Source organism: Salmo salar, chromosome 10 (genome assembly GCF_965601325.2).
Source record: "Salmo salar chromosome 10, fSalSal1, whole genome shotgun sequence".
NCBI classification, from domain to species: domain Eukaryota; kingdom Metazoa; phylum Chordata; class Actinopteri; order Salmoniformes; family Salmonidae; genus Salmo; species Salmo salar.
In genome coordinates, this window is record NC_138300.1 from 84113153 (window position 1) to 84137959 (window position 24807).

The 24807-nt window shown below is 42.8% G+C and overlaps 1 protein-coding gene across 9 annotated transcripts; it reads right to left on the minus strand.

The window, feature by feature from the left end:
* Positions 1-5844: 5844 nt before the first annotated feature.
* Positions 5845-23396, minus strand: ppp6r3 (protein phosphatase 6, regulatory subunit 3). 9 transcript variants are annotated; one of them, XM_014124098.3, is made up of 26 exons: positions 23150-23394; positions 19520-19666; positions 19156-19389; positions 18720-18906; positions 18451-18588; positions 18296-18361; positions 18098-18210; positions 16356-16469; positions 16150-16279; positions 14506-14658; positions 14098-14250; positions 13946-14010; positions 13666-13781; positions 13465-13550; positions 13202-13288; positions 12820-12866; positions 10918-10972; positions 10069-10199; positions 9799-9920; positions 9467-9680; positions 9152-9249; positions 8886-9060; positions 8542-8559; positions 6923-7045; positions 6713-6796; positions 5845-6595 (listed from the first exon to the last, which is right to left on the minus strand). In XM_014124098.3, the coding sequence occupies exons 3-26, from the start codon at positions 19380-19382 to the stop codon at positions 6544-6546; spliced, it is 2754 nt and encodes a 917-aa protein (XP_013979573.1). In that variant the 5' UTR covers positions 19383-19389; positions 19520-19666; positions 23150-23394; the 3' UTR covers positions 5845-6543. The 9 variants fall into 9 exon arrangements, with proteins under 9 accessions (XP_013979573.1, XP_013979571.1, XP_013979572.1 ...); XM_014124096.3 differs by having other exon boundaries at positions 12820-12899; XM_014124097.3 differs by having other exon boundaries at positions 9467-9665; positions 9805-9920; positions 12820-12917.
* Between the last annotated feature and the right edge of the window lie 1411 nt (positions 23397-24807).

The following is a 24807-nucleotide window of genomic DNA, read 5'->3' on the forward strand; positions in this document are numbered from 1 at the left end:
CCGTTGTCAAACTCTTGAATCAATGTCATGTTAGGAGTAATTATTTTGAGATTAATACAATACGTGAAATGTAATATCTGAGAAAATAGGGTAGAATAGTGCTTATATAAACAGTTTATCCCCTTTCCATTGCTGGCACAGATACCATATACACTACATGACCAAAAGTATGTGGACACCTGCTCGTCGAATATCTCATTCCAAATTCATGGTCATTAATAGGGAGTTGGCCCCCCCATAGCAGCTACAACAGCCTCCACTCTTCTGGGAAGGCTTTCCACTAGATGTTGGAACATTGCTGCGGGGACTTGCCACAAGAGCATTAGTGAGGTCGGGCACTCATGTTGGGCGATTAGGCTTGTCTCGCAGTCAACGTTTCAATTAATCCCAAAGGTGTTCAATGGGGTTGAGGTCAGGGCTCTTGTGCGGTCCAGTCAAGTTCTTCTACGACGATCTCGACCAACCATTTCTGTATGGACCTCACTTTGTGTACTGGGGCATTTTTCTAATGCTGAAACAGGAAAGGGCCTTCCCCAAGCTGTTGCCACGAAGATAGAAGCAATTGTCTAGAATGTCATCCATTGTATGCTGTAGCATTAAGATTTCTCTTCACTGGTACTAAGGGGCCTAGCCTGAACCACGAAAAACAGCCCCAGACCATTATTCCCAACTTTACAGTCAGCACTATGCATTCGGACAGGTAGTGTTCTCCTGGAATCCACCAAACTCAGATTCGTCTGTCGGACTGCCAGATGGTAAAGCGTGATTCATCACTCCAAGGAATGCGTTTCCACTGTTCTAGAGTCCAATGGCGGCGAGCTTTACACCACTCCAGCCGGCGCTTGGCATTGCGTATCTTAGGCTTGTGTGCAGCTGCTCGCCCGTGGAAACCCATTTAATGAAGCTCCAGACGAACAGTTATTGTGCTGACGTTGCTTCTAGAGGCAGCATGAACTCAGTAGTGAGTGTTGCAACTGAGGACAGACGATTTCTGTGCTTCAGCACTCGGCGGTCCCGTTCTATGAGCTTGTGTGGCCAACCACTTCATGGGTGAGACGTTTTCGCTCCTAGACATTTCCACGTCACATTAACAGCACTTACAGTTGACCGGGGTAGCTCTAGCAGGGTAGAAATTTGATGAACTGACTTGTTGGGAAGGTGGCATCCTATGACGGCGCCACGTTGAAAGTCACTGAGCTCTTCAGTAAGGCCATTCTACTGCCAATGTTTGTGTATGGAGATTACATGGCTGTGTCCATTTCATACACCTGTCAGCATCAAGTATAGCTGAAATAGCCAAACCCACTAATTTGAAGGGTTGTCCACGTGTGTGTGTGTGTGTGTGTGTGTGTGTGTGTGTGTGTGTGTGTGTGTGTGTGTGTGTGTGTGTGTGTGTGTGTGTGTGTGTGTGTGTATATATACAGTACCAGTCAAAATTTTGGACACACCTACTTATTCCAGTATTTTTCTTTATTTGAACTATAAAACTATGAAATAACACATATGGAACCATGTAGAAACCAAAAAAGTGTTAAACAAATCAAAATATATTTTATATTTGAGATTCTTCAAAGTAGCCACCCTTTGCCTTGATGACAGCTTAGCACACTCTTGGCATTGTCTCAACCAGCTTCATGAGGTAGTCACCTGGAATGCATTTCAATTAACAGGTGTGCATTCTTAAAAGTTAATTTCCTTAACACATTTGAGACAATCAGTTGTGCTGTGACATGGTAGGGGTGGTATACAGAAGATAGTCCTATCTGGTAAAAGACCAAGTCCATATTATGGCAAGAACAGCTCAAAAAAGCAAAGAGAAATGACAGTCCATCATTAAGGCAATAACAAAACATTTCAAGAACTTTGAACGTTTCTTCATGTGGTCGCAAAAACCATCAAGCGCTACGATGAAATTGGCTCTCATGAGGACCTCCACAGGAAAGGAAGACCCAAAGTTACCTCTGCTGCAGAGGATACATTCATTAGAGTTACCAGCCTCAGAAATTGCAGCCCAGATAAATGCTTCAGAGTTCATCAACATCAACTGTTCAGAGGAGACTGCGTGAATACGGCCTTCATGGTAGAATTGTTGCAAAGAAACCACTATTAAAAGACACCAATATGAAGAAGAGACTTGCTTGGGCCTAGAAACACGAGCAATCGACATCAGACCGGTGGAAATTGGTCCTTTGGTCTAATGAGTCCAAATTTGAGATTTTTGGTTCCAACGGCCGTGTCTTTGTGAGACGCAGAGTAGTTTAATGGATGATCTCTGCATGTGTGGTTCCCACCGTGAAGCATGGAGGAGGAGCTGTGATGGTGCTTTGCTGGTGACACTGTCTGTGATTTATTTAGAATTCAAGGCACACTTAACCAGCATGGCTACCACAGCATTCTGCAGCGATACACAATCCCAGCTGGTTTGCGCTTAGTGGGACTATCGTTTGTTTTTCAACAGGACAATGACCCAGCACACCTCCAGGCTGTGTAAGGTGCTATTTGACTAAGGAGAGTGATGGAGGGCTGCATCAGATGACCTGGCTTCCACAATCACCCGACCTCAACCCAATTGAGATGGTTTGGGATGAGTTGGCCCACAGAGTGAAGTTAAAGTAGCCAACAAGTGCTCAGCATATGTGGGAACTCCTTCAAGACTGTTGGAAAAGTATTCCAAGTGAAGTTGGTTGAGAGAATGCCAAGGGTGTCAACTTTGAATAATCTAAAATATATTTTGATTTGTTTAACACTTTCAACACAATACCTCAATGACAAAGCAAAACCTGCTTTTTCAAAGTATTTGCAAATATAAAACTGAAATACCTTATTTATATAAATATTCAGACCCTTTGCTATGAGACTCGAAATTGAGCGCAGATGCATCCTGTTTCCATCGATGATCCTTGAGATGTTTCTACAACTTGATTGGAGTCCACCTGTGGTAAATTCAATTGATTGAATATGATTTAGAAAGGCACACACACCTGTATATAGAAGGTCCCATAGTTGACAGTGCATGTCAGTGCAAAAACCAAGCTATGAGGTCGAAGGAATTGTCCGTAGAGCTCCGAGACAGGATTGTGACGAGGCACAGAGCAGGGTAAGGGTACCAAAAAATGTCTGCAGCATTGAAGGTTACCAAGAACACAGTGGCCTCCATTCTTAAATGGAGGAAGTTTGGAACCACCAAAACTCTTCCTAGAGCTGGCCGCCCAGCCAAACTGAGTAATTGGGGGAGAAGGGCCTTGGTAAGGGAGGTGACCAAGAACCAGATTGTCACTCTGACAGCGCTCCAGAGTTCCTCGGTGGAGATGGTTGTTCTTCTGGAAGGTTCTCCCATCTCTGCAGCACCGCCAATCAGGTCCTTATGGTAGTCAAACGGAAGCCACTCTTCAGTAGAAGGCACATGACAGCCCGCTTGGAATTTGCCAAAAGTCACCTAAAGACTCCCAGACCATGAGAAACAAGATTCTCTGGTCTGGTGAAACCAAGATTCAACAATTTGGCCTGAACGCCAAGCGTCACGTCTGAAGGAAATCTGGCACCATCCCTGCGGTGAAGCATCATGCTGTGGGGATGTTTTTCAGCGGCAGGGACTGGGAGACTAGTCAGGATCTAGGGAAAAATTAACAGAGCAAAGTACAGTCGTGGCCAAAAGTTTTGAGAATGACATTCATTTTCACAAAGTCTGCTGCCTCAGTTTGTATGATGGCAATTTGCATATACTCCAGAATGTTATGAAGAGTGATCAGATGAATTGCAATTAATTCATGCAAATGAACTGAATCCCCCCAAAAACATTTCCATTGCATTTCAGCCCTGCCACAAAAAGACCAGCTGACATGTCAGTAATTCTCTCTTGTTGACGAGGACAAGGCTGGAGATCACTCTGTCATGCTGATTGAGTTTGAATAACAGACTGGAAGCTTCAAAAGGAGGGTGGTGCTTGGAATCATTGTTCTTCCTGTCAACCATGGTTACCTGCAAGGAAACACGTGCTGTCATCATTGCTTTGCACAAAAAGGGCTTCACAGGCAAGGATATTGCTGCCAGTAAGATTGCACCTAAATCAACCATTTATCGGATCATCAAGAACTTCAAGGAGAGCGGTTCAATTGTTGTGAAGAAGGCTTCAGGGCACCCAAGAAAGTCCAGCAAGCGCCAGGACCGTCTCCTAAAGTTGATTCAGCTGCAGGATCGGGGCACCACCAGTACAGAGCTTGCTCGGGAATGGCAGAAGGCAGGTGTGAGTGCATCTGCACGCACAGTGAGGCGAAGACTTTGAGGATGGCCTGGTGTCAAGAAGGGCAGCAAAGAAGCCACTTCTCTCCCTGTACCTTCTGCAAAAGGTACAGGGATTGGACTGCTGAGGACTGGGGTAAAGTAATTTTCTCTGATGAATCCCCTTCCCGATTGTTTGGGGCATCCGGAAAAAAGCTTGTCCGGAGAAGTCAAGGTGAGCGCTACCACCAGTCCTGTGTCATGCCAACAGTAAAGCATCCTGAGACCATTCATGTGTGGGGTTGCTTCTCAGCCAAGGGAGTGGGCTCACTCACAATTTTGCCTAAGAACACAGCCATGAATAACGAATGGTACCAACACATCCTCTGAGAGCAACTTCTCCCAACCATCCAGGAACCGTTTGGTGACAAACAATGCCTTTTCCAGCATGATGGAGCACCTTGCCATAAGGCAAAAGTGATAACTAAGTGGCTCGAGGAACAAAACACCGATACTTTGGGTCCATCGACAGGAACCCCTCCAGACCTTAATCCCATTGAGAACTTGTGGTCAATCCTCAAGAGGCGGGTGGACAAACAAAACCCCACAAATTCTGACAAACTCCAAGCATTGATTATGCAAAAATGGGCTGCCATCAGTCAGGATGTGGCCCAGAAGTTAATTGACAGCATGCCAGGGCAGATTGCAGAGATCTTGAAAAAGAAGGGTCAACACTGCAAATATTGACTCTTTGCATCAACTTCATGTAATTGTCAATAAAAGCCTTTGACACTCATGAAATGCTTGTAATTATACTTCAGTATTATATAGTAACATCTGACAAACATATCTAGAGACACTGAAGCAGCAAACTTTGTGAAAATGTATATTTGTGTCATTCTCAAAACCTTTAGCCACAACTGTACAGAGAGATCCTCCATGAAGTCCTGAGCGCTCTGGAGCAGGTTCTCAGACTGGGGTGAAGGTTCACCTTCCAACAGGACAACAACCCTAAGCACACAGCTAAGAAAACACAGGAGTGGCTTTGGAAAAAGTCGGGACTTGAACCCGATCTAACGTCTCTGGAGACCTGAAAATGTGCAGCGGCCCTCCCCATCCAACCTGACAGAGCTCGAGAGGAATGGGAGAACTCCTCAAATACAGGTGTGCCAAACTTGTAATCACTGCCAAAGGTGCGTCAAAGTACTGAGTAAAGGGTCTGAATACTTATGTAAATTTGATATTTAAGGTTGGTATTTAAGAAATTTGCTAACACTTCTAAAAACCTGTTTTTGCTTTGTCATTATGGGGTATTGTGTAGATTGAGGGGGGCGGGGGGGAAATGATTCAATCCATTTTGACGAAGGCTGTAACTTAACAAGATGTGGAAAAAGTAAAGTGGTCTGAATACTTTCCAAATGCACTGTATAAAAATAATCAATGGTTGATGCATGATTGAAGCAATACCAAGAATATTCATTACACATGCATCATTTTGCAGGTAGAATGTTTGACTTGAGTGGTACTGTAACAGTTGTAAAATGGAACCCATTTACCACAAGACTTCAGACTGTTAACACTCAGTAGATACGTGCAACTGGAAACCATTTTCTACCGTTGTTCACCTTGGGTTTGTACAGTTTAATGTTGTCAAGGGGGAGAGAACATGTGTATGGCACTAAGTAACAGAACATTATCTACCTTAATAAATTAAGTTAAAAACTATACCAAAGGTTTTCAAATCTTGCTCATGTTGAAAGTATACAAGAAACATTTACAAATAATAGCTGTGGCAAAATAAACCTTTGAATATTTAAAATTATTTTGATTCCTACCAACAAGCGTACTGATAAACATACCAACATGGGTTGCCGATTAACATTGCATGGTAGCTGGAAACAAAATTCTGATTTTGTGCAGAAGGAAAACCCTATGAAAATCACACCAAGTTTTCCAATTGGTACATTTCAGTTATCTTCTGTTTCTGTATACATTTTCTTTTTATAAAATATTTTATTCATACAATCATTTTAACTATAGCAACATTACTATTTAACTTGGAGTGGCAAAATATCAGACGGATCACCTCATAACAATAGTATATAAACGAATGCAAAAAAATAATAATAACTGTATCCATTAGAGTATCTCTTCATTCAGTTCCAACTTTCTGTACAACTGTCTGTAATAGCCTAATATTAATATTGCTGGTCCTGATCTGGTGAAGTTAGTGCAGCAGCTCTGACTCTGGACTTGCAATGCCCTCTACTGGTGGCCCAGGGAGAGAGCTGTGCGTGGCAGGAACAGGCTGGCAGGAACCACACATCACCCTGGGCCGTTCACAGCTGCCGCTGGTGAGGCCACGCTCTGCTCTGTTCTGTAGGCGGGCAGACAGAGGACACAGTGTAACATACTGGATGACACACACTTCACAAGTGATAAGACATGCCAGACTGGAACCCCACAGCACAACCTCATTCTAGCTGACACTTACTTGGCTTCGTCCATTGCGGTTCCTTCTAGGGGACCATTAACAGCGTCACTGGGGACTTTAGATTTCTCATCTGAATGTTGTGCACTGTGGAAGGGAAGAAATAAAGATAGGACATCATGAGACAGAACCGGTACAACAACATGTCTGAAAATAGCTCACTAGTACGAAACAGTTCCAGTGAAGGGATAAGTTCAGAACATGGAGCCAGACCCTGGTTTCGAACAGTTGCTGACTGGCTGGACAGATGCAGGGACCCTCTTCTCTGGTGTTCCACTCTCCCCCATAACGTACTTTGCAGATGTGTCCTCCGAGGTAGACAACTTCACATCCTCACTGCAGAGAAAAAGGGAACATTTACAGAGCTCTTGCCATTTCAAACATTCAGAATGACAATAGTAGACAGAAACCCCCCACTGTTTAGACACAGAACGGAAAAGACTGACGCATGCAGAATGGGAGAGACAGACCACATCAAAGCATTGGGCAAACGAATGTGTCGAAATGCGTATGGCGGTTAAAAATGGATGCAAGGAACAAAATGGACAGCAAATGGACAGAAGCAGCAAGAGTCCATTTAGATTTTCTGACCATCCACTTACAGCAGTTGCCTCTTTAAGAGTGAGCTTGCTTCGAAGAGCAGAACACGAGGAGATAATGACAGTTTTGAAACTCACCGAAATGATTCAAAGTTGTCAGCCATCGGTCTTGATTTTTGTCATTAAAAACAACCACGTCGTCATAATTACTAGGCAAAACTAACGCACTCCAGGATATTTGTAAGGGTCTTATTCATTTTCACTTTGAGGCGGCGGTTACGTACGATTTATTTAACCTTTAATTTAAGCAGCAAGTCAATTTAGAACACATTCTTATTTAAAATGACCTGGCAAAGTGAACTACATTTACAACTACCTAGATGGCATTTTGAAGGTCTGTTGGACTTGAGAGCCAAGCTTAAAAACAAAGCTCACTGCTAGTAGAGCTGAGTTTTGCGCGGCAACAGGACTACTGCTAGTAGAGCTGAGTTTTGCGCGACAACAGGACTACTGCTAGTAGAGCTGAGTTTTGCGCGACAACAGGACTACTGCTAGTAGAGCTGAGTTTTGCGCGACAACAGGACTACTGCTAGTAGAGCTGAGTTTTGCGCGACAACAGGACTACTGCTAGTAGAGCTGAGTTTTGCGCGACAACAGGACTACTGCTAGTAGAGCTGAGTTTTGCGCGACAACAGGACTACTGCTAGTAGAGCTGAGTTTTGCGCGACAACAGGACTACTGCTAGTAGAGCTGAGTTTTGCGCGACAACAGGACTACTGCTAGTAGAGCTGAGTTTTGCGCGACAACAGGACTACTGCTAGTAGAGCTGAGTTTTGCGCGACAACAGGACTACTGCTAGTAGAGCTGAGTTTTGCGCGACAACAGGACTACTGCTAGTAGAGCTGAGTTTTGCGCGACAACAGGACTACTGCTAGGCTAAGATTAATCTCTCTCCAGTTTATTCCAGCCACCTCACAATGCCATGAGCTACAAACCAAAGCCAATGAGACACCAGCACAAGGAGGTGGCGGATACATTTTGAAGACTGCCTCCGCCAATCCACACCCCCACCTGGACATCGACAGAAAGGAGAACAAGGCCAACTCAAAGCCTGGGAGTGGCTAATCCTGATGGCCAATTCACGACGTCATTGACGACGAGCGACGACCAAATCAATACATCTGAGATATACATGCAAATGGAGATGGCAAAATAATTAATAATAAAAAAACTCAGTGGCTGACATGAAAACAAGACACGGCAGATGTCTGCCCCCCGACTGGCTGTACATACCGATAAGATTTCAACACTCTGAAGCCACACGCACGCCAGAGAGAAAGAGGAAGCTCATGTTGTAAGTGTTGCAGTTAAAGTGAAGGACAGTTTCTCAAACAACACAGACAGACAGCAATGTAGGTTCGGCAGGTTTGGTGATACAAAAATGGTATATAGATATTTATACAAGTCTACTGGAGTGTCCCTGCCTTGCATGGATTTAAGTCACTCAGTGCAGGAGGGGGAAAACGTGGCAAGACACAGAGGTCAATTCCACATGCTCTGTGAGGTGAATGGCTGTGTTGTAAAGGAAGGATTGGTGACCAGAGGAACGGGGAATGGCGAGTCATCAAAAGCCTTACCTCTTGAAAATGGCAGTTTCAGTTTTGGCATCTACAGTAAGGCTAACTGTTTCCTTCATGGACCCATTGGTGACCGTCTCAGTGGTGACGGACTCCTCTGCGTCCGAGCCTCCGGCTTTCCCTCCAGGGGAGCTGGCTAGCTGGGCTGCCTCGTCCCCTGGCCACTGGTCAGAATCTGCGACGTCACACATGGACAGCATCATAACAGTGACCACAGAGTGAGCCGTAACACACTTATTCCTGTATAGCTCAGTGGCAAACCTCACCTTCAGGCTGCATTGGTGCGTTGACACCCAAGGGGTCTCCTGTCTCTATACAGGTCTCCATTGCTACTGGGGAATTGCTCCTCAAAGGATCTTTGGGTCTGGAAGATAGTCAGATAGATAGTCTTGAATTTGTCCTCTTAAAATAGCCAAACTCAAATATAAGACATGGAAAGGCAGGGGAATGAACAGAACACCCGTCACCCCCATCCTTATTCATACTACATGGAAGGATAACGCAATATGGAAATGTGTGGCAATAGTGTCACAGCAGGCCTCAGCCTTGGGACTGAGGGTGGTGGGATGATGAACCCTTACCTAATTGGTGAGAAGTTGCTAGAGAAGTCTGCCCAGCCCATGGCTTTGTCAGGGGAGGCGTTGGGAGAGCTCCAGCCAGCAGACTCTGGTATAACCGCAGGGGAGGAGGGGGAGGCTGGGGCAGTGGTGGTGGAGGCTGGGGCAGATTCTCCCATCGCCGTAGAACTCCCGGTGTCCATGGGTATGTCGTCAAAGTTAGCTGTCCACAGAGGCCCTGAAACAACAGGGCAGCCGTCACAAAAAAGCAAGGCATCATCTTGAAAAGATCAGACCGACCTACCCAACGAACCACTAACCCAACCCCAGTGCGCCAACCCGGAACAATCCCTCACCCTCACCAGTGTCCACCTCCATTCTGTCATCAGAGCTGGCGTTGTTGGGGTCAAAGGGATCACGTTTAACATCCTCCTCCTCAGAGTCTGTGCTCTCCTCACTATCTGTGCTGCCAGAGCTCCTAATGGAGGCACAGAATGGACAAAAGTCAATAAATGTATCAAAGAAAATCACCCAAACCCCAATTGGTGCTTTGAATCAGCCTCAAGAAGATATGTTAGTCATTTAAAACATTTAATTTACATATCCGCCAAGAGGCGCTGCCATACCGAGGACGTCTCTGAGCGTCTGGTGCGAAAGTGACATCTTTCTCATCCCAGATGTCCTCCTCATCAGAGCCGGCATCTTCAAACTGCTGGATCTTCTCCTTACAGCAGGCCTCAAACAGAGCTAGATTGGCCTGGAAGACAACACCAATACCAGGGTAAAGCATACGATACACAAAAAGATATGCTGTGATGCCTCCACTTCCTCATTACTGTAAATGGAAAAGGGAAGAAAATATGTGCATCATTTTCATAGGTAACAGAACTTCAGAAATCTAGAGTGCAGCATTAGCTAATATGTACCAGTGTTTCCACTAAATGCATTTAGGGGAATCCTTTTCAGGATGGTAAAAGGTTTTCAGTGTAAACTTAAAACGACTAAAACCAGATGATAAAGATTGTTGAAAAGATAATGGAGCAACTTATTATTATTTTTTTTTTAGTTAAAAAAAAAATAAAAAAAAAAAAAATAGGTTCATCTTTGAGAACTAACAATTACCAAAATACAAACTAGTCTGGGAGAATCTGAAATTTCAAAAATGTAATGTGGCCCCCCATTGACTTATGTTTGAATCACTTAGATAGCAAAATGTGTAGCCTTGCAGGAAATTAGCTTCAAAACAGACATTGTCTCTGCGGCTGAAAATAATCCCAGGGTAAAGACTAACAGCATTATAAAAAAATTGTAAACTTTAAAGCTTTGGGAGATAAAGTATCAGTTTGAAGAAAATGATCTTACTCATTTCCACGAGAATTGAACAGATCTCTGGTACAAATGGAAGACAACATGGCATTCATTTTAACATCCTTTCACTACCTTTGAAATGCATTAAATTATATTAAAATACTTACACTTTCATTTGTATTCAAGGAAAAATTGATGTCTGATATTCTATCAAAGGGAATACTGAAATGTTAAAGAAAAGAGTTTAGTTTAGTTATATTAATTAGACAATGACTACAAACAATGACTAAACACAAGGGCTTCGGGACGCCTACCTACAGAGGCCCATTAACAGGTAGAAGGATGGCACAATGTTATTCACATGAAAGCAGCTTTATGCAGAAACTCCAGCCAGCCATTCCCATCTGGTCATTCTCCTCAGGTGCCCAACTGCCAGCAGATCACCCACATAACAAGAAGTGCCAGAGGCACAGAGCAGGGTTGAAGTGCACTACTTACTCCAAACTAAACTGAATTATGCAGGGTTTTTACTCTGCATAGAAAAGTCATGGGCGAGTCGCCAAAGTGTTTTTCCTCGGGCCGCCTATGTCCAAACAGTAAAAAAAAAAAAAAAAAAGTATGTTTTTCAGTGTAAACAAACATCTAAAACCAGATATATAATGTACCTATATATTTTTAAATATGATCTTTGAAAACAAACAATCCCCTAGGTAAAAGCTAGACAGTCAGTGAGAATCAAAAATTGCCAAAATGATGATTGGTGATTTTATAATATTCTGCTGCTTTCACATAGGATTTACAATATAAAAAAATAAAAATGTATTTAACTAGGCAAGTAATTGTATCCTAAACAATATCCAAAACAGAGATTTAAAAAAGATTATTGATTTACCAAGATGAGTCCCCACACTTGTCTCAAAGCAGCACGATTGCACCGTCCCAATCAAAACAGTGCTGAAATTATAATCTAGTAGGCTATTGCTTCAAATTTATTACAAGGATTGGATGACTTTGGGACGTTTCAGTAAGCAACAACTTGATACATGCCTTCAATTGCACGTACTTTATTCCAATAGTTTCATCATTCAGTGATATTTATTCCCACAGTAATTCTTTATGTATCCATCCGGTTATGTTTAAGAAAACAGTGCATGTGGTGGGCTATGAGAAGAGATGGGTGAAGTGACATGTCTTGCGAAATGTATAACTGGCTGTCTAGCAACCATTAAGAGTTTAAGAGCGTAGTGCGTGCCAAAGCCGCCTCAGCATAACGGCTACGTTTCATATTATGCCGTAGGCAGAACTTCACTGAAATGATTAGTAGGTCGTTTGGCGGGAAAAAAAATTGTGCTTTGATACCAGCAATACCTTTCAGATATAAAGAGGTGGTAAAAGTCGGCAGGATGATAAGGGTGGCAGAAAAACATATTGGTAGAAAAGGGATATTTGACTCAGATAGCATAAGGGATGGCAAAATGTGTAGAATTGCAGGAAGTGAGCTTTAAAACAGCTACATTGACACTGTGGCCAACAGGAGGGCCTTTAAAATGTTTGGTCGGAGGCCATGCCCATGGCCACACCCACCACAAAAGCCCAATTTTGATCAAGCAAAAAAAAAAAAAAAACTGTTTTGCAATTACCAATTACAAAGTTACTATCTGGACTCTGGTCCAAGCAAAGCATCAGTCTTAATTGCCTGTGTCACTTTCAATCTACTTTAAAATGGTAGAACTGTATAAATATGAGCTACTTAAATGTAATAAGAACATTTGACATTCATGGGTTGCTGAATTCAGACTGGCATCCAATTAACCTACCACTTACTTTCCCCCCCACTACAGATATCATTATCCAAACAGTGGCATTTTATTTTCATATGTAAATGTTAATTGCAAACATGTATGTAACCTAAACCTTTGTACAGAGAAAACAAAGGACTGGGAATCAGTTTCTAAGGAAGCAAAGAATGTATTAATAGAACACCAGTCTAGTCACCCCAAACCCTTATTGAAATTCCCCAACCAGTAGAATAGCAGGTTATGAAGAAAACATGCAGGATCAGTACTCACTCCACGACATCATCCTGATCGGCAAACTCTTCGTCATTGAAGCCAAACTGCTCAATAAAATTGGACGTCATTTGTTGCATCTGATAATCAGAAAAGGCCTGGCAAACCCAGGACCAACGATAATGATATAGTCTTGGCACTACAAAAAACTTCAAGTACTTCAATTCAAAACAATTGACTAATACTGTAGCTATAGGTTAATCGTTTAAAGATTAAGAGCACAAGCATACTCACAATTGGAAGACATTTAATATTTGTTAAAATTCACAATATCAGTACTACTATTACTAGACAAGTATAATAATGTTAACTATTATTTTTTTAAAGTATCAATATGCAGATTTAGCAGCATTTATATAGTCTCATCCAGTTACAGACTTACTTGTTGTAGAGAGGAATCCTGGTGGAATCCGCTGTCCTTGAAGTCTACCTCGTCATCACTGGATGAGTGAATATGGTGTGTGTTCACCTAGTGCACAGTGCAACCGACCTTATTACTAAGAGGACAACCACGAGACATCCTTCAAACAGCTTTGGCACTACTGGCACTTCACCTTTCAGTACGTCAGTGTAAATACTGTGTAACAGCGTACTCTGAAAACACATTTTGGCATTAAGTAACTGAGGTGTCTGTATCAGACTTACTAGGTCTACAGTGTTTCTCTTGTTTGTGTCAGCTAGCTGACCAGAAATGAAGGTCTCCCATCTCTCTTTGTCATCCTCTGTGAGCTCTGAAATAACACAGAGAAATAACAAGATTAGTCTATTCCACCTCATTTCAGGATAGAGTAAGGATAGTTTTCGCTCCAACAACCTCATTCGTTTCGGGTGTCAAAGCCCACTCACCGGAGAGGAGCTGCTGTATCTGTGCACCATTGGGGCCCTTGTCACTGTTGTGCACTACTGAGTTGGTTATTCTGGTCAAATGGCCCATGTAGCCCCGTCTACGTCCACCCTCAGCCCTGCAACAGGAAACACACACTGAAGCCTACTGGCACTTTGTGGTGACATTTCTGTCAGCCTTCGCAAGGGGAAAAACCAAAGAGCTCATAAGAGCTTTAAAACCACAAATCTGCAGTGGTCTAGTAACGACTAGACATATATCATTAATAATAACAGTACTTACTGAGCTTTCTCATTGGAGCTCCATGCATCAAGAATTCTCTGTATAAACTGGCACTTCTGAAACAGCTAAAACACAGCGCACAAAAAGAGTTGATTGACTTGTCTGACATGAATACCATTCTAGATGTAAAGAAAAGGGTGATAAAGCCTCACATGTTTGATGAGGTGGCTTTCTCTGACAGGCTCTTGATCACTGTTGATTTTGAGGTTTTCACTTTGGGCTGGGGGCATGGCTAGGATCATCGCAGTGCAGATTTCAACTTGTAAATGCAGGAAGTTATTCCATATATATTTGAAGTACATGTCCTGAGAATAAACAGATTATGTTTTTGTTTTTTTAAAACATACATTTGTTTAATAAGAAAATGTTCCAAACCAAGTTGTTGAAATGTGTATCATCCCTGTTGACCTTACTTATGAGAAGGGGGTAGTAAAGGAACTAGTGTAATGAAAGACAGAAATCCCTGTGCATAGCAGTCTAAATCCAGGTGCTGATTAAGGCAGGAACAACTAGTACTAAAAACCATGTGTAAAAAATAAATAAAAATCAAAAAAACTTACGAGTATGACTCCTAGAGTGTTGAGGTTAATCAGCTCCATGTTGATGATATGAGTGTTGGTCTGCAGGAGGCTGGCCACTAGACGGACCACATTCAGCCGGGTGTTGCCCACTGGGGGGTCTAGCACTCCCCATGTGGTTTTCATGATATTCTTCTGCAAATATGGTGATGAAAGGAACACTCAGGCTCTCATTCAGTTGGTAACTCAAACACAACCTCCATTGGAGTGAACTTGTAGAGTGGACTGCACTTGTAAAGTCAATTTAGAGGAAAGACCACCTACTCTGAAGATAAATATGACTCAAAGTTAAACCGAGATTAAGATAGCAGGATCACAACAAAAACAGAGAAATGTAGTAATAGTTTATTTAAAATATTGTGGTAGTCATATTTCTTTCAAGTTAATAACAAAGAAAAACCTCTACTTAGCTTACTGAAATGGCCTGAAATATCTGCAATGTTTAGTGTGTGTGTAAGACGATAGGTACACTACATGACCAAAAGTATGTGGACATCTGTTCGATGAACTTCTCATTCCAAAATCATGGGCAATATGGAGTTGGTCCCTCCCCCTTTGCTGCTATAACAGCCTCAACTTCTGGGAAGGCTTTCCACGAGATGTTGAAACACTGCTGCGGGGACTTGATTCCATTCAGCCACAAGAGAATTAGTGAAGTCGGGCACTTATCTTGGGCGATTAGGCTTGGCTCACAGTCAGCATTCCAATTCATCCCAAAGGTGTTCGATGAGGTTGAGGTCAGGGCTCTGTTCAGACCTGTCAAGTCCTTCCACACCAATCTCGACAAACCACGTCTGCATTAACCTCGCTTTGTGCACTGGGGCATTGTAGTGCTGAAACAGGAAAGGGCCTTCCCTAAATGGTTGCCACAAAGTCGGAAGCACAGAATCGTCTAGAATGTCGTTGCATACTGGAACTAAGGGGGCTAGCCCGAACCATAAAAAACAGCCCCAGACCATTATTCTTACTCCACCAAACTTACAGTTGGCACTATGCATTCAGGCAGGTAGCGTTCTCCTGGAGTCAGACTGCCAGATGGTGAAGCGTGATTCATCACTCCAGAGTCCAATGGCGGTGAGCTTTACACCACTCCAGCCGACGCTTAGCATTACTCATTGTGATATTAGGCTTGTGTGCGGATGCTAGGCCATGGAACCCATTTCTTGAAGCTCCGGTCGAAAAGTTATTGTGCTGACATTGCTTCCAGAGGCAGTTTGGAACTCAGTAGTGAGTGTTGCAACCGAGGACAGATGATTTTTACACGCTACGAGCTTCGGCGATCCCGTCCTGTGAGCTTGTGTGACCTACCACTTCACGACTGAGCAGCTGTTGCTCCTAGACATTTCCACTTCACAATAACAGCACTTACAGTTGACCGGGGCAGCTCTAGCTGGGCATAAAAATGACTTGTTGGAAAGGTTGCATCCTATGACAGTGCCATGTTGAAAGTCAGAGCTCTTCAGTAAGGCCATTCTACTGCCAATGGTGGGTTGTGGAGATTCCATGGCTGTGCGCTCGATTTTATACACCTTTAGCAACAGGTGTGGCTGCAATAGCCGAATCCACTAATTCGAAGGGGTGTCCACATACTTTTGTATATATAGTGTATGTAAAGTACTGTATTACCTTTGGGGGTTCCAGCAGCAGTTGATGGAAGTCTTTGAGCCTGGGTCTGACAGCCTCCAGAATGCTCTGATTGACTGAGAAGGATGGGTGGCTCATACCAGGAGGACAGATTTCCAAATGGCCTTCGAACCTGCAAACGACAGATCAGTACATCAGAAAAACTCACAAAACAAATACAAATGTAAAATGGGATATAATTTACTTACGCTGGTCTTCGTGTCTCAAAGAGTGTCAGGAGAATCTGAATTACACTGACTATGGCAGAGTCATTTTTCTCTTTGTCAAAGACGTTGGACAGCAACTGCTCCACAGTCTCTTGTCTGAGAGAAAGGAAGGGACATGTACAGAACCAATTAAAAGTTTGGACACCTACCAATTCCAGGGTTTCTTTATTTTTACTATTTTCTACATTGTAGAATAATAATGAAGACATCAAAACTATGAACATACGGAATCATGTAGTAAGCAAAAAAAAAAAAATAGTTAAATCAAAATATATTTTTCAAAGTAGCCACCCTTTGCCTTGATGACAGCTTTGCACACTCTTGGCATTCTCTCAACCTGCTTCACCTGGAATGCTTTTTCAACAGTCTTGAAGGAGTTCACATATGCTGAGCACTTGTTGGCTGCTTTTCCTTCACTCTGCAGTCCAACTCATCCCAAACCATCTCAATTTGGTTGAGGTCGGGTGATTGTGGAGGCCAGGTCATCTGATCCAGCACTTCATCACTGTCCTTAGTCAAATAGCCCTTACACAGCCTGGAGGTGTGTTGGGTCATTGTCCTGTTGAAAAACAAATGATAGTCCCACTAAGCGCAACCAGATGGGATTGTGTATCGCTGCAGAATGCCGTGTTAGCCATGCTGGTTAAGTGTGCCTTTAATTCTAAATAAATCAGACAGTGTCACTAGCAAAGCACCCCCCACACCTCCTCCATGCTTCACGGTGGGAACCACATGCAGAGATCATCTGTTCACCTACTTCGCGTCTCACAAAGACACTGTGGTTGGAACCAAAAATCTCAAATTTGGACTCATCAGAACAAAGCACAGATTTCCACCAGTCTAATGTCCATTGCTCTTGTTTCTTGGCCCAAGCAAGTCTCTTCTTATTGGTGTCCTTTAGTAGTGGTTTCTTTGCAGCAATCTGACCATGAAAACCTGATTCACTCAGTCTCCTCTGAACAGTTGATGTTGAGATGTGTCTGTTACTTGAACTCTGAGAAGCATTTATTTGGGCTGCAATCTCAGGTGCAGTTAACGCTAATGAACTTATCCTCTGCAGCAGAGGTAACTCCGGGTCTTCCTTTCCTGTGGCAGTCCACATGGGAGCCAGTTTCATCATAGCACTTGATGGTTTTTGCGACTGCACTTGAAGAAACTTTGAAAGCTCTTACATTTTTCGGATTGACTGACCTTCATGTCTTAAAGTAATGGACTGTTGTTTCTCTTTGCTTATTTGAGCTGTTCTTGCCATAATATGGACTTGGTCTTTTACCAAATAGGGCTATCGTCTGTATACCACCCCCTACCTTGTCACAACACAACTGATTGGCCCAAACGCATTAAGGAAAGAAATCCCACAAATTAACTTTTAAGAACGCACACCTGTTAATTTAAATACATTCCAGATGATTAGCTCATGAAGCTGGTTGAGAGAATGCAAAGTTGTCATCAAGGCAAAGGGTGGCTACTTTGAAGAATATAAAATATATTTTGATTTGTTTAACATTTTTTTTGGTTACTACATGATTCCATGTATGTTATTTCATGGTTATTATGTCTTCACTACTTTTCTACAATGAAGAAAATAGTAAAAATAAAGAAAAACCCTTGAATGAGTAGGTGTTAGTAATGACTTTGGCACGACAATAAAACATGACAGTAATAATGGGTATTCCTTCTTGGGAAAAAAATAAATAAAAAATAAACAGGTTGTAGAGACTTACTTTTCTAGTGTGGCCAGTAATGGGTCAGGCTCTGAGCAGCCCTGCACTTGGAACATCTGATCTCTGCTGAGGCGGATGATTTCACACAGAGACTGGGATGCGTTGGAGTGCCTCTGGATGATGGAACAGAGAGAGACTGTAAGACACTGTAAAAGAGCAACAGGACACCAAACAAACTGCTGATGAAATGTGACTTACATCCTCATCCTGAGAAGGCTGGACCATATCAACAAGCCTCTGGATCACCTTCTCCTCGTTCAGCCACTGTGGGAGGAGAAGAAGATAAAGGTCGATAATTGAACACACAAAAGACAAACGCTAAAACGCGAAGAAAACCAAATAACAACACTGACATTTAAGACATCTTGTCTGAGCTGCTGTGGTTCAACGCAGGTCAGCATTCTGAGCAGCAGGTCCATGATGGCGGAGGTCCCTATGTGTTTAATCATTAAGTCGACAAAGTCTTCCCTCTTCCGCAGAAACTCCACAATCTGCAAAAGATAGTTGAAGTTTAAGGATGTGTCAAAGGACAATCTTTTCTCCCGGAGCATACATGAAACACTGCAGGTCATACACTTTTAAAAACCCGTGTGGTTAGAGTTAGGTTTTGTATTGATCTCACCTGTTCCGGTTTCCTACCGATGAGGATGCTCAGGACCTTGCTGAAGAAACTGGCCAGTAAAGGGTTGAGTGGAGATTCATTTTGCAAGAAGCCATAAAGTTTCATTAGTAAACGTTCATCTTCTCCCAGTCTGTCATTGATCTGTCCAACGTCTGAGGTAAGGAGTTCACACGATATGTTGGGGTACCTGAAAATAGCATAGAAGTACAACATTTAATGATCAATTAATACAGTACCGCTACCACAAAAAAGATCATATCAAAGGTCCTATATAATTGACTGTCTAGCAAGTCATGTTTGCCCCATTGTGATTGTAGGGGGAATTCCCTTGAGGTAAACAAATGCAAGGGAAACTGAAAGAAAACAAGAAATCGTTCTCAAAATTGGCATATATCCGTAAGTATATCCTGGCCTAGTGTGTGTGAATCCCACTTACTTGTACTTGATCTTCTCCTCCACATCATCACATGGCTCCTGCGTGATGTAAGTTACCAGGTCCTCCATGTACTGAGGCCGTACCAGGAAGTCCACCAGCTTGTGGTTCTGGGCCTTGCACTCTTGCAGGACATCCTCCTCGTCCATCACCTCTGTCAGAGTCACATCTTCCTTCTCCAGGAGGGTGTCGATGTGGGACGTTGTGTGTAAATCAAACTTCCAAAACATGATGCTTCTGCAAGGAAGGAAAACATTCATAAGACAATGGGAAAGCACACAGTGACACAAAGTACACAATGTGGGTTGAGATGAGGTGGTCAAATAGAAAGTAGATGGTGGTCAAACAGACAGCTTCACAAATGTACCTGACTGGGACAGAGTCCAGAGGTTAAAAATAAAATAATGATAGTGCTCTTTGGGAGTTCTGGCCCATTACAGTCAGCAGTGACACGACAGACTTTTTGACACATGCAGCAGAACGACCACCTCAACCTCAACAGATCAACGCACACCTGAAACAAACAAAAAATACATTTGCATATTACTCATTGTAATGGAACAACATTTTCTTACTAAAAGTAAGATTTCTTACGTTAAGGTCACATGCTACTGAAACAAGTAGTAATATAAGTTAATTATTTTGTGTTACATTAGCTTCTAAATAAGAAGTGTTAACCAGGTGAAAACAAATACTTAGTCTAGGTCATGAGACAAACTTTAAATCTCTGGCAAAGAGCTGGTAAACCATTGCTTTTCCATCATAGGAAAAGAGTGCACTTCCTTGTCGACATGTCAGCATCCCAACAACTCTCCCCAAAAGCAGTCTAAACTTTGTTTAAATTTCAAAGCATTAAGACAAGCATTACTGGGCTAACCTCTCTGCACTCAACATACTGGCAAGATCATTGCTAGTTCAGAACACTGTGCTTAGTCAAATCACCTTGTGTCACAGCTTATGTGGCAATTTAGAACACTGTCAACAACTCACCTCACCGTAGGAACAAAGCAGTGAAACATGTTCAGTGCACACACTAGGCATATGCCTCAAAAGATAAACAGAATTTCCCACTGTGTACACCTGGCCCTCAGGTAAAAAAAAATGTAAAGTCTAAGTATTTGCTAGGAATTCCCATCTTGTGGGGAAGCCTGGGAGAAATAGGGTTAAAGGTTACAGTGAAGCCATCTTGGCTTATGCTAAACCAGCACCTCAGATATGTGAATGGCTGAGAAAAAAAAGTGTATTAATAGACTGAGCATCGGGGCTGTGCTGAGGGACCATTGACATTGGCCCCTGTCCAGGCACATTCTTTGATGAAAGTGTGCAACTCAATCATTGCTCTATAAAATACTACAATAAATTGAAGATGTCAAAATGAATGTCATGGACAACATTGGTTGTTGTCTGGCATTAAATTCTGTCTACCACAGGCGACCAAATAACGACAGGAAAAACTGTTTTATCACCACATTAGCCTGAACAAAGTCCCGTGCCACTAACAAAAAATAAGCACTGTCAGCTGCTAGTTGACATCTGTTACATGGTTATGGCCCGGTGCTGAAGTGTTTGCTCTACCAGCTACTGAGACAGCTTTTGAACACTTAATACCATGATTTAAGGAATAGCCCCATCTGTCTCAATTGACAAAAATATGACAAATGCTGGATAGCCAATCTCCAGTGGGTGAAAACAAAAACAATTTGTCAACTAAATCACAACACAGTAACGCATGGTTGGTTACTCAAATATACCCCTAGCTAAATTCAACACTTAGCTTAGTCGTTTTGGCATAGTTTTAGGATTCTCCGGGTCAGGCTAACAGTACATAAACTCAGCAAAAAAAGAAACGTCCCTTTTTCAGGACCCTGTCTTTCAAAGATAATTTGTAAAAATCCAAATAACTTCACAGATCTTCATTGTAAAGGGTTTAAACACCGTTTCCCATGCTTGTTCAATGAACCATAAACAATTAATGAACATGCACCTGTGTAACGGTCGTTAAAACTAACAGCTTACAGACAGTAGGCAATTAAGGTCACAGTTATGAAAACTTAGGACACTAAAGAGACCTTTCTACTGACTCTGAATAACAACAAAAGAAAGATGCCCAGCATCCATGCTCATCTGCGTGAACGTGCCTAGCCATGCTGCAAGGAGGCATGAGGACTGCAGATGTGGCCAGGGCAATAAACTGCAATGTCCGTACTGTGAGACGCCTAAGACAGCACTACAGGGAGACAGGACGGAAAGCTGATCGCCATCGCAGTGGCAGACCATGTGTAACAACACCTGCACAGGATCGGTACATCCGAACATCACACTTGCGGGACAGGTACAGGATGGCAACAACAACTGCCTAAGTTACACCAGGAACGCACAATCCCTCCATCAGTGCTCAGACTATCTGCAATAGGCTGAGAAAGGCTGGACTGAGGGCTTGTAGGCCTGTTGTAAGGCAGGTCCTCACCAGACATCACCGGCAACAATGTTGCCTATGGGCACAAACCCACCGTCGCTGGACCAGACAGGATTGGCAAAAAGTGCTCTTCTCTGACGAGTCGCGGTTTTGTCTCACCAGGGGTGATGGTCAGAGTCGCGTTAGACTGAGGCCTGTACTCTGGAGCGGGATCGATTTGGAGGTGGAGGGTCCGTCATGGTCTGGGTCAGTGTGTCACAGCATCATCGCACCGAGCTTGTTGTCATTGCAGGCAATCTCAATGCTGTGCATTACAGGGAAGACATCCTCCTCCCTCATGTAGTACCCATCCTGCAGGCTCATCCTGACATGACCCTCCAGCCATACTGCTCGTTCTGTGCGTGATTTCCTGCAGGACAGGAATGTCAGTGCTCTGCCATGGCCAGTGAAGAGCCTGGATCTCAATCCCATTGAGCACGTCTGGGACCTGTTGGATCAGAGGGTGAGGGCTAGGGCCATCCCCCCCGCCCCCCAGAAATGTCCAGGAACTTGCAGGTGCCTTGGTGGAAGAGTGGGGTAACATCTCACAGCAAGAACTGGCAAATATGGTGCAGTCCATGAGGCGATGCACTGCAGTACTTAATGCAGCTGGTGGCCACCCCAGATACTGACTGTTACTTTTGACCCCCCCTTTGTTCAGGGACACATTATTACTCCATTTATGTTAGTCACATGTCTGTGGAACTTGTTCAGTTTGTCTGGGTTTATGTCTCAGTTGTTGTATCTTGTTATGTTTATACAAATATTTACACGTTAAGTTTGCCGAAAATAAACGCAGTTGACAGTGAGGACGTTTCTTTTTTTGCTGAGTTTAGCTAACACAATAGACAGCTGCTTGATAACTAGCTAGGTAGGTTCGCTGCGGACAACTAACGTAACGTTCGTTTACCAGATAGTTATCGAAGTAACGTAGCTACAGCTGACGTAGTTTTCACAAACTACTAACATTAACGTTACCACAATCTTTACCCAAAAAGCTAACGCTTCCTAGGTAGCCAACTAACGTTAGCTAACCAAAATATATTTGGCTAACGTTAGCCATTTCCCGTCAACAACTTGACGCCTCTAGATAGTTATCTAAAGTTAACTGGCAAAAAAATACCAAAGCCAACATCTAACAGTATAACGTTAACATCAATATCCAAACGTTGGGTGAAAGCTAGATAACGTCGGTTAGCATTTTCCAGAATGGCCTAGTTAACCAACGCAAAGACAGGTCAAACCGAACCGTGTCGAACACACTGGTCTGAAATACGGCTAACTAGCGTTATCTAGCAAGCAACATTGTGCATTTCAATGGACCCCAGTGCAGTGGCTTTTCACACACAATAAGACTTAACTTATCGTAGCCATCTATCGAGTACAATATAACAAGTAAAGACGAGTCATACTTATAAATACATCGGTGTAGCTAAGTTACCGGTAGCTAAAGAGAAATGGGTAGTTAATGTTGCTCCGGTTAGCTAGCTCAATAGCTGTTCCTGTCTCCTAAACTGCATGCACTAGCTAGCAAGTACGTACCAATAAACAACGGTAAATGGTGAGTCCCTGGCATGTAGCTTATTGAGCCATTAGCCTAAAGTGTCAACAACAACAAAATCCACGAATCCTAGGAAGAAAAAAAAAAAAGTGTTTTCAACGGATTCTGACAGTCGAAAAAATGTAGCTAGACTGTCAGATGGCACTTTTCAAGATGGCGGTTCCATCAACTTCAACGACCCCTTCCCCCACCACAACCAGGCAGGCACACACCAGATAGAAGGGTTAGTTACCGATGTATTTTGGTCGTCACTAGTTACCACAGCCACAAAGACATCATTATGGCTAAACCCCGCCTATTTCTACAATTTATCTTCTTAAAATCCGATTTTAAATCTAACCTTAAGCATAGCCTTAACCACACGACTGACCTTATGCCTGACCTTAAATTAAGACCAAAAAGCACATTTTTGTTTTAATTCGTGTGGCTGTGCTAGTGACAACAGTATTTTTTTGCCACAACTAAAGTATCAGTCAATCAAACAGACCGGTTGAGCTCTATTGGCTAATTAATCACGCCAATCAGACTTCTTGCGAGTTCAGTCTGGTGATTTGATACTGTACAAGTCATTAAATGGTCCGTGCTATGGATCCTTGGGACGTCCCTACCCCCATTGAAGTTGAGAAGTAAAATGGTTCGGGTTTAGGGTAGGGACGTCCCATTAAACTGCGTCCACTCCCTTGCGGTAAAAAACGTTGTCGCGTAGAGAAACTTCCCATTTCCGCAGATAGAGCAGGGTCAGTTGCCATGGGTCTAAAATCCCTCCTCATGTCCATCACTGCGGCAGTCAGAGGATTGGTGGTATCAATCCTCTGACTGAAGCAGTGATGCCCTGAAAAAAAACGTTTTTTATACATTTATGCAAATATGCGTTAGTGCAGCATGTGCACGTCCATTCTTTTTCACTTTTATTTAACTAGGCAAGTTAGTTAAGAACAAATTCTTATTTTCAATGAGGGCCAAGGAACAGTGGGTTAACTGCCTTGTCCAGGGGCAGAAATACAGATTTTTACCTTGTGAGCTGGGGGATTTAATCTTGCAACCTTTTGGTTACAAGTCCAACACTTTAACCACTAGGCTACCTGCCACCCCAACTTTTGGAAAAAATAAGCTCTTATTGTTCTTGCACACAGGGGGATGCATGATGTCTTACATGTGACATAAGTGTCTCCTGTGGGCATAGTCTATGATTCACTCTACACTCTAGTGTTACATGATTACCACTCATTGTTATGAGTTGATAACAGAAAATGACACCAGATTACCTGAAGGGTGTATTCCATGATATCATTTCTCAGTGTGATGATATTGATGTATTATAGGCTACCCACTGCCAGGAGTTGCTCACCTTTACATCTCAAGGATTTATAGCCCATGCAACTGATCAAAGGTCATCTCTTAGCATAAAGCAAATCTAATCTGCTAGTGTTAAACCATATTATTGCGCATATACACTGCTCCAAAAAATAAAGGGAACACTAAAATAACACATCCTAGATCTGAATGAAACAAATAATCTTATTAAATACTTTTTACTTTACATAGTTGAATGTGCTGACAACAAAATCACACAAAAATAATCAATGGAAATCCAATTTATCAACCCATGGAGGTCTGGATTTGGAGTCACACTCAAAAT